Source organism: Belonocnema kinseyi, chromosome 3 (genome assembly GCF_010883055.1).
Source record: "Belonocnema kinseyi isolate 2016_QV_RU_SX_M_011 chromosome 3, B_treatae_v1, whole genome shotgun sequence".
Lineage (NCBI taxonomy): Eukaryota > Metazoa > Arthropoda > Insecta > Hymenoptera > Cynipidae > Belonocnema > Belonocnema kinseyi.
The window spans coordinates 27,573,164-27,585,858 of NC_046659.1; the positions used below are offsets into that span (position 1 = coordinate 27,573,164).

Here is a 12,695-nt window from a genome sequence, read left to right on the forward strand (position 1 = left end):
GAAAAGCTTTGGAAAATGGTTCACAAAAAAAAATAGGCACGAAAAATCACGTTTTTTTTTTTTGTTTAAACTGCATTTTGGGATAATAAATAAATTTTTTGAAGAATTTAATTGGCACCGTCGGAAAGAGGAGATCCTAAGCAATAAAAATATATGTTTCTCAATTTTTTCTAGTGCCGTATAGTCTTAGTTATTGGCCATTGAAAAGCAGTGTCCCGATAGTGGCGTTTTGGCCGTTTAAGGGTTAATCAATTTATAATTATAATTAAACAGGATGACCGTTGGAATAACTGTTTCGATCTTATCATTAACGACTTGATTTCAAACAAAACATTTAAATATCCCTGTTCTGAACCCAGCTGTGACATTGTGGTGTGCGCCGTTGAGAAATATTTATCGCTTAGAATGATATTGTATTTACCTCGCGTTACGTGCTCGATCTTTCTGCACAGACTTTTTAAAACTAAAGTTGAAAGTATCGACAACAGTAATTTGGTGATTGCGAATTCTCTTTTGTTAAAGCATTGCTCCGTTTTAAAAAATGCGCATTTTTTAAAAAAAATTTGGTTATTCAACGTTTTATTGCAACTTTTGTCGTTTTTCAATAAACTGAATTTGCTCATTTCCAATGTTTTGTTTGATTTAAACTTTACACATTCGGTCTACTGAGCAGCCTTACCGGTTTTTAACTTCTAAATTACACACACACACACACACACACACACACACTGAAAATGGATTATATTTGAGAATACTTGAAATACTGTAAAAATGTTGCATGAAAAAGTGTAACTTTTGGATTTTCCATTATTTATCATGTTGTGAAAATTTAATTTTTTATTTATCAAGAAAATTCCAAAAGTTGTTATGATAATCTTCAAGGGCATTTAGAAATTAAACTTTTTCATCTCTTGCCATTTTTTCATATCGTCCGTTAATTGGCTTAATGAGTTCATTTTCGTGTATTTTTTGAAATTTTGTGAATGCTATAACTATGGTAATTTTTGATTTTTTTGAAAAGTCATTAGGATAAAATGTTCGAATTTTTGAATACTATGTATAACCGTACAGATAATTCTTGAATTTTTGAAAAAATAGTCTCAAAAATATTAAAAAGGCGCTTACTTTTTTAATTTTTATCCATAATGGCAGGCTAAAGAACTTAACCTTTAGTTTAGGACACTTAAAGAGTCTACTAGAGGCCAATCTAATAGAATTATTTTTTCAAAAGTTATCGTGCTGACGAGACATAAATACATACAGACAGACCGACAAATTCGTAAAAACCTATTTTTCAAATTTAGGGGGTCTCAAAACGTGGACATTTGACAAAAACTAGGGGGAGTGGGCGGGTTGTTAAACTTTACACATATCTAATACCTTCTCTGATGAGAAAATAAAAAAAAACAATTTATACACATTTTTTTGCTCTACCTTCGATGAAAAAATTATATCTATTTATGTTGGCTTAGCTTGTGTCCTATAAAAAAGTGATTAATAACAAATTTGTAGATATTTTTTGGGTGCATAATGTTTGTCTTTATCATTTTTTCTCCTATCTTGCATAGTTTGACTGCAAAATACAATTTTTGATTTTCAATTGGTTTTCGTCCGGACAAAATTTGAATTTTTCGAAAAAATTGAAAAATTTGATATGATAATCTTGTAGGGCTATCGAAAAGTACTTTTTGTATAGTTCTATTTTTAGTTTAAATCATAAAAAAAAACATCAAAAACATGAAAAGTTAAATTTTTTGAAACACCACACACGAGAAGAAAAAGAAATTTAAAGACAAAAGTTGTGGTAAGAAAGTGCCCGCGCAGCGGGCACATGTTTTTTTACTGTTAATGACGTTTTTCATGATGAAAGCCAAAACTACGCATCCTATCAAAAAGTGGTTTATAACAAATTTGTAGATATTTTTCAAATGCACAATTTTTGTGTATTTATTTTTTACCGTATTTTGCACAGTTTGGCCAAAAAATGTAATTTCTGGATTTTTCATTATTTTGTATGCTGTCAAAATTGGAAATTTTGATTTTTCAAGGAACTTCAAAAAGTTATGATAATCTCGTAGGGCATTCAAAAAGCAACATTTTTCTTCTCATGACTTTTTTCATATCGCGCGTTATATGACATAAAATGCTCATTTCCGCGTGTTTTTTGGAATTGTTCTTATTGAAATATACTTACCCATTAAATCAATTCTTTACCTCAGTATAAAATTAGAATATCCGTTATTTAATTTTTATTTCCAATTAAATTTTATATTTCATAAAAGTAATGTTGTTTATGAAACGCAACTTCACAATATTACTATTAAAAATTATGTTATCAGTTTCACACTATTATTTTTCGTTTCTTGAGTAGAAAAATAATTTTAATTCATTTCCTCCATGTTACGATTGAAACCTTTCACATTTTGCGCAGCTGGAAAAAAAAGTTTTTAAGGATTTAAAAAAAATTAAATTACTCGAATATTTTAAAAAAGATATGAAATTTCAAATATGTAATGCATAATACAAATTGCCATTACAAATAATATCAATTAAGTTAATTTGTAGCTAATTTTTCCTATGCTTTCCATGTAAAAACAGGCTGGAAAGACTCCCAGCGCCATCTGCACTCCTCGCTTCACTTGACCGTACTAGTGAACTAACGCTGACATACAGTCGTTGCAGGGGACTGATTAAACCTAAGCATGAAGACAAATAGACATTTTTCTAAATCGAAAGTCTGTCATTTTGGACCACGCTAATAATCATATGTTTTTACATCAAATCGTTATCGACATACTAAAAGTATCACATTTCACAATTCTTATTAAATAAAAATAGAGACTCTTTTAATGCACCAACACAAAATTTTTCAATCCCATGAGAGTCGTGTGAACATGAAAATATTGCTAATTAAAAATTAGTTGATGCACTTCGTGCAGACTTCTACCGCACATTTTTTGCTACTGTTCATCGCATATCTTAACGAGTACAATAAGTATTTTATAAATAAAGCTAAGCATACCTCTGGTTGTCTTAGGATTGCCTAAATTAAATAAAGCTCCTATATATAGAATTAAATCATTGTCTTTTCAATATTTTGGCAAAATATTAATGTAGGTCTAACGCAGGGGTCTCCAAAGTAGATCCTGTATCTACTGATGAGCCTATACCAATAGTTCGCATCTACTCAGCGTAATTATATACTTGTGATAATTACATACAAAATTATATCACAATAAAGTAATGTAAAATATCAAAAAGTAGCAAGAAATTCACGTGTCTTTGGGTTTCTGTTACCTAATATTAAAAATATAATCAATTGTTGAATCCATAATAACAAATTTTTCAATATAGAAAGTATAAAAAAATTGTAAATGAATTCAAATAATTGATTAAATTATTATATCTAACAGATATACAAATAATAAATAAATTACTATTTTTAAAATCTGTTATTAACAACGCAAAGAATTTTTCCCCTTCAGTTGCGATAGCGTTTTTCAAAACTTTTGTATTTAAAATAAAAAATTACTTTTTATTTTAAAAGTTTTTTTGGGAATAATTCAGTTTTAAAGATTTATAATTTAAAAAAAAAAACATTTTGAATAGCAAAAATGACAGAAAAATAATTTTTTAGTCTTGGACAATTTTGCGGAATCAATTTTAATTATTTTTAAATGTAATAAAAAAATTTAAATTCTGCAATTTAAGCAGCCTTGACTTTGAAACATTCAATTTAGTTTAAAGTAGTATCAAACTGAAAATTATTTTTATTGAAAAGCGCTAATGAAATTTCAATTCCTTTGGATTTTAAATGATCAATTTTTAAAATTTTTAATTTGTTCTATTTTCGAAATTTTCTTCTAAAATAATTTTATTGACAGATTCTCAATTTACAAAAAAAAACTCTTGAATTTTAAATGCTTTGAATTTATTTTTGACCACTAATTTTTATTGTTCTTAGTATTTTTTAAATTATTTAGTATATTATGTATGTCCAAAACATTTATTTGTGAACAATTATTATCCGTAATTGCTTAGTTTTAAATACTTTAAATAAAATACTTTGTAAAATATTGAAACAAGCCAGAAAAATGCGATTTGCCTCGCGGTATGGATTAATTAAGTAAAGGGCCTGTATCTAAACCATCAATAAATAAATAACTACATATAAAAAACTAAGAATCGAATTCTCTTTTAAACGCATGCACATTGACAAATATTTATATTGATATTAGAAAGTGCTTTCAAAATAATATTAAAACATATTCATTTCTATTTTCCGTGGCAGTTACTTCATTTACGTTAGAAAATTTTTTCCCCTGACATTTCCCTGACATGTGGCCACCCGGTTGTACTTCAAGGCCTTTCAAGTTATAGCAGAAAAAGGGTTCTCCGAGCCCTTCCAACTGGGATTTTGTTTAGAGGGGTCATAATTTTCCTCTCAGTTTCCCGTCCAAAAATACTTGGTAGATCTTGAAAAAGGCCGAGCGATCCTAGGTCATGCTGCACTCGTGGATTGTGGAGACCCCTGGTCTAACAGCAGAAGTCAGACTACGCAGGTAATAACGTTTCGTCGAACTGATAGCCCACAAGCCGCCACTCTTTAAAAATTAATAACCGGCTGAATCTTCGTGAGTAGCTTCGTTTTGATAAGACATCGAACTTCTCTCTCTGCGAAATTTCTCGATAGTGGGAACTAATAAAGTGCGCATGCGTAAAACATGTTGACTCTCACACAAACGTCGAAAAAACGTTTGTCCTACAAAATGCATCGTTTGATCGAAGCGCCAACCACTCCAAATATGTCAAAATAACGAGTTTATAAAAAATAATTAATAACCGCTGATTTTTTTTCAGTTGCCTCATTAAAAATTTAGAGAATTTCATGGTCACATTGTCCGACAAATGAAGTGGTACTTTTCCCCAGTCCTACACTCGTAAATTGTCCATTCAAGGGCAGTACTTTTTAAATTAAATGGCGGCCCGCGACTTTCATCTTACACGGTGACTCCCTGTCCCTCCTGCGGCGATACATCATTAATTTTCAAGTAATAAAAATTGCGACATACTGCGGGTTCTATTTTATCAATGAAAGTAAAATGGGTGAGGGTAGGAGTGATCCATTCGAACGAGACGACTCATATAATCCCGATTTAACTTCACTTACAGGTAAGTTCGTTTAATCGGTTAATTATATTTTGTCGTCTCGTTCTTCTAGATGATTACCTAGATGTTTAAAGAAAACGTATTTGCAATTTTACAATTTTTATTTTTTAAATTTGAATCACGCATAATCTGGCTGCTCTTCGAAAAAAAGGTTTAATCAAACACGGTTGCAATTTACTTACCTTAGACGTTTTGATCAACAACTTGTACTAGAAATACAAGCACATGTTTAGAATTGGCATCAAACACTGATATTTTGCTTTTAGCACAATATTGCCACCACAATCGAAGAGGTTTGTTATATTTTTTAATTGTCATCTGAGATAAAGATGCTATCAAGCTAGAAAATCTCGATTCCTAGACTCCTTTCCTTTGAAAAGCCTTCCAGATAGTCTGCCGGCCACCGGGATAAAGTTGGAGGCTAAGGGATGGATTTCCCTAAAAGCAGATGTAAGTAAACTGAATTGTGGGCCTAGTACCACTGGCACATCAGTTAATAAATCCAAAAACAAAGGATAACACTCTTGAGTGGGACAATAAGGTACTAATAGAACCCCTTCTGTCTGTTCATCGACAATTTTTCTTATTCTTCGTAGAATTAAAGAAAAGGGCGGGAAAGCATAAAAATAGAAAGATTTGTAAGGTATTGTAAGAGCATCAATAGCCACGGATTCTGGGTCTTTGAACCGGGATACGAATTTTTTGCATTTATTATTGATACTTGTTGCAAACAAATCAATTTCAGAATCTTTCACACCATTGCCAAATTTATTTTGCTATATTAAGTAATTTTTTGTGCTGCACGCCACCCATACGATTGATATAAGATATTGCCGTAGTGTTGTCAATTCGAAGTAAAATTTGGCAAGAATTGCAGTTGAAGGCTTGAAGAGCCTTAAAGGCAGCTTTTAATTCCAGAAAATTTGTAGAACTCTTTTGACCGTCTGCATCCCACCAACCATGAGTCTTTTCTCCGTTACAATACGCGCCCCATCCTGTTAGTAATGCGCCTGAAAAAACTTCTAAGCGAAACTGAGAATCTCTAATAAGATTGTTTGTGACAGAAATATTTTTTATACACCACTAAAGCTCAGATTTTACCTAGTTTGACAATTTCATTGACTTATCTAAATTGCCCATGAAACTTTTCAAAGCTAAAAAATTTTCACGTTCCATTGACTTTGTATATAACCACCCATATCTGGCACCAGGACATGCTGAAAGTAAAGTACCAATACAACGTGCAAAATCTCTTATTCGACATTCAGTATTTAATTAAATAAAACGTTTGCGTCAATTTTTTGATTTTCTTTCTTTTTCAATGGTAATTCAACTGTTAAGTTAGCACTATTACAGAAAAACCCAAAAATCTACACTCATGCGTAGGTGTTAAGCAAGATTTTTCTATATTAATTATAAAACCAAGAGATTCTAAATTTTCTTTCGTTTCTGTAATGTTTAAAAAACAATGTTGTTTATTTTTTGATATTAAAGGAATATCATCTAAATAAATCACAGATAAGAAACATTTGCTCCTAAAACATTGAATTAGGGGCTTCATTATTTTTATAAACTGATATGGTGCTGTGCAGAGATCAAAAGGTAAAAAATTATACTGGTATAGTTTATGATTGAATTCAAAACGTAAATATTTTCTATCTTCTTGTTTGACTGATATTATGTAGTAAGCATCTTTCAAATCAATCGAGGCCATATAAGAATTCTTTGTTAAATGCTTCGTGATGGTCTTTTGATCTTCTAATTTAAAGTGGGGTGCTTCTATAAAATAATGTAGTTTCTTTCAATTCAGGATAAACGCTTTTGACCCTTTGGCTTATATACTAAAAAGTAAGATGAAATAAACTGGCCTTTGCAAGACTGACATTCTGAAACGGCGTCTTTAAAGATAAGTTCATTTATGGCAGTAAACATTTGGAAACCTTCAGGATTTGATAAATTTTTAGCACTCGTTTAAAATTGTTGAATAACTGGTACAAGAAAAGGAATTTTATAACCTCTGATATATTCAAGAATTAAGCTATCTTCTGTAATTTTTTTCCATGTGTCGACAAACAAACTTAACCTTCGAGCCAACTTACGTTCAATAGCGAGGTTGATTCATTTGAGCTTTGAAATTCTGCCCATATCTGAAGCTCCTGTGATTCCCTCCGGATGGACCTTTGTAGTTTAATGAATTGGTTTGTTTGAAAGAAGGCCTGATTATTCGGTCGTAGCAATCTCTGCTGCCCTATTCCGCCTCTGCTGGCAGGAAAACTACTTCTGTTACTTGAAGTTCGTTTCTTGGCGATAGATTTACTCTGCTTCTGGATGTCTTCAGCAGCTTTTATGCGATCAGTCAGTTTTTCCCCAAAAAGTTGGGATTCTATCGGTAAATTTGAGACCACATCTTCTACTAAATGATTCACGTTTGGCGGAATAAACGCCCGTTTTGTAATAGAAATGTTATAATGGACATCAGTCATTAACCTTGCTGAATCGCTTATATATGTCACAAGAAGGGGATCAACCTCAGATCCATCATTAAACAATTTGTCAAGGCCAAACTATTATCCAATATGGCCGCACAAACTTTGGGCTGGGCTGTCACCTGGAAAGAATCTTCAGTACGAAAAGCATCAGACATAGTGTACCTCACCTCTGGATTTAAAGTTGGAGTCTTAAGTGATTTGAAATTTTCAGGCGGAGGATACTTCTTTATTAGATCTTCAATCATTTTCATTTGGTACGCCCTTCGTTAAAATTTCAGACCAATTTTGACTTAAAACATTCTGAACACTTCCTCCAGGAATGTCCGTATTTTATGAATCTTCGCCGATTATTTTTAGGATTTCCGTTTTGAGTTGGTTATCACCTCCTAGTTTTGAAAATTCTCCAGAAGAAGAAACATCATGGTCTGAAGATTGGCTTGATGAGCGACCCCTATATTTTGGTGACTGGGACAAATCTCGTCTGTCTTTTGGAGGGCTAGTTTTTTGGCGAAAACTTTGACCCGTCACGCCTCGCGGGTCGTGATCGGCAAGGCCATACTCAGCCGATCCTCTCGTGCGTCATTCTGGAGTATCTAGCCTGTATCGATGGGTCGGTCTTCTCGGGCTTCGTACCCGAATATCTCGTCTGTGTCGGCGTGTATGAGAGCGGCTCCTGGACCGGGAATGTGTAGGTGATTGGCTTCTGGATTGAGAATACCTGGGTGATCGGTTCCTGGAATATGAATATCTGGGTGAAAGGTATTTTTAACGCAGGTCGTGAGATGATCGAATTTCATTTTTTCTCGAGGGATTGTCCATGGACGCCGAATGCCCAGAGATATGGATACGCCGAAACGGCTAAAAAAAGCCATGTCCACGACACGCACAATATCTCCATTCCGTGTAATTTGAAACCAATGAATCAGACATTTTATTTATTAGTATGGCCGTAGCTTTCAAGTGACAAAGCGGATTATTTTTTATTTTGCAAAATAACAAAACGGCGGCAGTTGACAGAAAATTTCCTAGAATCTTTGTTGCTCGTATATTTTTGAAATATTTACACAATATTTTTGCAATATTGTACTTTGGGAAAATGCAATAAACAAAGAATCTATTTTTTCAAATTTACAATTTTATTTTAAGCACTTACATTAGCAAAACCGCAATTATAGAGCAATTTGTTATTTAAAATATTTCTTGTCGGACTAGCGATACATACCCATTTTTTGTAGGACACTGTTTTATTTTTGAAAAGAATACAGTAACCTAACATGTGCCATCTTTGTTCTACAGATATTAATAAAAAAAGTATTAACGTGGAATTGACCATTTACGAGTGTATGACTGGGAAAAAAGTAACTGAAAAAAATCAGCAGGTTATTAATTATTTTTTATAAACTTCTTATTTTGACATATTGGGAGTGGGGGATGCTTCGATGAAACCATTCACTTTGTAGGAAAAACGTTTTTTCGACGTTTGTGTGACGTTATCTTAAGATTTATCTAAAAAAATTACTGTTATTAATCACAATTTTAAAATCACCCAGTCAACATGTTTTTAATAAAAAAAAAAGTATGACGGCTTGTGGACTATTAACCCAACTAGTTCTTTGTTACAGTATTTTTATTCGTTCTCCTAATAATTTAAAAAATACTTCCGTTCTCTTGCCCATCTTTTTCAATTTTCAATACCATTTCTTAATGCTTGGTACGTAGGGAAAATAAAATTGCGTGCTTTAACAATGTTCTTAGCAAATGAGAACACAATACCTAATTTGCGTGAATACCATAAATAAGAATATCGAACTGGGCTACAGGCCCTCTTACATCAGCATTATAAAAATGGTATAAAACTTGTTTCAACTACATGATTTAATAGACATATCAGAAAAAATGACCAAAAAAGGTTAGCAAAAAAAATATTTACTAGTTATATCATGAAGAGAACTACTTTCAGAATTAATAAATTATTTAATTATGATACGAGTGTTTAAAGTTATAAAGTGATACGGATACAATCTAACAATTTCAAATGCTGCTCCCAGCCACCCATAAGGGTAGCGTAAGGTGCTGCGGTGTTACCTCAGTAAGGAGCCGTTTCAGGCCCTCTACCTCGTCTTCGCCTGCATTCAGTTCTCCTCCGGGTCTGAAATCAAGAACAAATTTGCTTTTTGATAAATTTCCATCAAAACCAATATCTACTTATTTTGTGGCTGACTTTAGTATAGTTTTTTAAAATCATTATATACTTATTTACTTTTGTTGAATAGAAATTTTAATTGCACATGAAATTCCTGGATGTTTAATTTTTATAAACAAATTAATGAATATAACTGCTATCTGCTGCATTTTCGGAGATTGTATGCATTTCTTACTTTATTTTGATATTTAAATGCAGTTTTCAGGGGGGGGGGGGGCGTTAGAGTGTTTTATGTATAGAATGTAAAATACTTGAAATAATTCATCCGTTTCAGCTATACATGAAGTTGGAATACATTCATATTGTCATAATTGTACATGTTCTGTTGCGCGGTTTTATAGCCATCAGCCTTCTTAACTTTATCTCCTATAACTAGGCTCGCAGGCTAATGCTGACATTTGGTATATATATGGTGAGTATAAAAGGTTCCTCCTTGAGTGTTTTCATAAAGTATCCAGTCTCTATTTCCTTGCCCAAACCATTTCTCCGTAGACTTTGTCAAATCCGTCTGATAGATTTTAAGTATCCTTTCGACATTTAGCTTGCTAGTGAACACGTGCATTCTGCCAAAACCCAGCTTGCGGAAACAACCTCACATAGGGGCCTAGACCGGCTGCATAACGCTGCGTTGGACAAATGGTGAACCATGTACGGACCACGCACATTGTGTACGAATCCATGTCCAGAACGATGCCTTATCTGTGAACACTACGTTCAACCAGTCGCCTTGGATATTTTCGTTCGCCCATGCTAGTCGCTTTTCAATGTGCTTCGGTTTCAAGAACGGTTTCAGCACTGTGCTCCTCTATATAAAGCTGCCAGATATCAAACGGCTATACGTCTATTATTCATAGAATTAGAATTTATATAGGCTATGCATGACTCTTAGAAGTTATGAGCAGCTCATTGGTTGTTATAGGCATTTCAGTTTTTTTTCCTTTCTCAAAAATCTCATATATTTGTTTTATATACTTTTTAATTTTGTTACCACTTTTGTTGTGACTAATAGTTTATTTTATCTTTAAACAAGCGTGTTGTGACCCTAACCTCAAATTCAAAAGTTTGAATTGAGTCTGAAGCTTCTTTTTAGTTTTGCAGAGGAATAGATTGATTATGCAGCGACAATTTGTCTTTTCAAAGAAGACGTCGATAAACTTGTGCCACAATTAGGCTCGCAACAAAATTATTAGCAGGGCTGGAGCGATTTTTGGGCACTTCCAGAATGGAGATGGTATTTCATAATTGAAGTTTTTTAAAATTACTTTTAATGACAATAAGAATATGAATTCTGTCACATTTTCTTTACTTTAACTTAGTTTAGGCTGCGCTTACATGTCCACATAGACGGACGAATTTACTCCAGAAAAATCGTCCGGCTACAGCACACTGTCAGTAACCGAATGAATTTACTCCAGAAAATTCATCCGCCTAAAGCAGAGTGCCAATAGCCGGAGGAATTTACCCGAAGAAATTTGTCCAGATACTGATACAATATAATTTTTATAGACTTTTTTATTGTTATGACATTAATTTATATGTATATTGTCTGGCCTATTATTTGACAGATTAAGCTTGTCGCGAAAAAGACGGATTTTATTTTCGGGATGATTATTTGGTTAGAAATGTATGTATTGTTTTTTTTTTGGTAGGAAATATTTTTTGTTGTTAAAAGTACCACTATTTGGTTGAAAAATTGATGCAACTTGTTGAAAAATTCGTCATTTTTGGTAAAAAAATTAATCCTCTTGGTTACAAGTTTAATTTTTTGGTTGAAAATTTTTTTAATTTGTTCAAAAATTCATCTTTTTTGTTAAAAAGTAATCTTGTTTGTTAAAAAAAATCGTGTGCTGTATGAATTATATGGTATTGTTTGAAATATATAGTATATAGCACCCTATGTGTATGTACTTTTATAATAATAATAATAATAAGCCTCGGTGGCTTAAACCCGCCTTAAGCTGTAGGTCCCCCCATCGTGTACTTGACTGCAACCCACTCCGTCAATGATGGGGTAAAAACCAGGCTTTGTCCAATATGTCTGGGCAGACTGCTCTCATCAGATCACTTGATTGCATTATAAAAATGCGTCCGTGACTGAAGATATATACCGGGACAGCCCCGTGCAAAAATAATCAAATAAAAACTCCAACTCTAACCAAAAATGCCTTCGACATGTTGGGCAGTATAAGCCTGTGACAACATTTCAACACTGAAATGTTTTTATAATAATAATAATAATGTACCAAAATAATGTTCTCGTTCTCTAAAAAATAATTTAAAAATAAATTTGAATTTCTTAAAAGAAACATTCAGCTTTTCAATTTGCTTTTTATAGAACTTCTGCAGCATATCCTATGCATCCAAGTATATGGTCCTATTATCAAACAAAAAAAGATGTACGATACAATAGAAATAGATATAGCTACAATTAGATTAGATGTTCTAACCAAGGTGATATTTGCAGTCTCTAATATAATTGGATGAGGCAGCCAAGTTATAGTATCAGCTATCCTCCTCAGTTGGTTGCCACAGCCAATTTTAACTTATCCAATAAAAATGGCTGTCTCAGCCAACAAATGGGATGGCTCTGCAGAATCCAACTAAATTGGATACCACATCCAATTCTCAGGTTCCACCATCCAATTATTTTTCTGAGTGTGGGGTGCTTCTGAAAAAGCTTGATAATCATTTTATCACCCTTTTTCGTGGTCACACACGTCTTCCTCCTGTCGGGAAAATCGTCGATGTTTCCTACTTCTTTATACAGCTTCACCACGAAGAAATAGTAAGGAGTTAATTTTCAAATTTTTAAATTTATCTACTATATCATCAGA

The 12,695-nt window shown here is 32.9% G+C and overlaps 2 protein-coding genes across 2 annotated transcripts in view; both read right to left on the reverse strand.

The window, feature by feature from the left end:
* LOC117168853 (cleavage and polyadenylation specificity factor subunit 5) overlaps positions 1-12,695 on the reverse strand; it is a 154,072-nt gene that overhangs the window by 32,256 nt on the left and 109,121 nt on the right. Inside the window, exon 3 of the mRNA XM_033354718.1 lies at positions 9,744-9,807. Coding sequence (XP_033210609.1) covers positions 9,744-9,807 — 64 coding nt within the window. The remainder of the gene's footprint in view (positions 1-9,743; positions 9,808-12,695) is intronic.
* Positions 4,048-9,735, reverse strand: LOC117168855. Its single transcript, XM_033354722.1, has 2 exons — positions 7,269-9,735; positions 4,048-5,607 (listed from the first exon to the last, which is right to left on the reverse strand). The coding sequence occupies exons 1-2, from the start codon at positions 7,650-7,652 to the stop codon at positions 5,527-5,529; spliced, it is 465 nt and encodes a 154-aa protein (XP_033210613.1). The 5' UTR covers positions 7,653-9,735; the 3' UTR covers positions 4,048-5,526.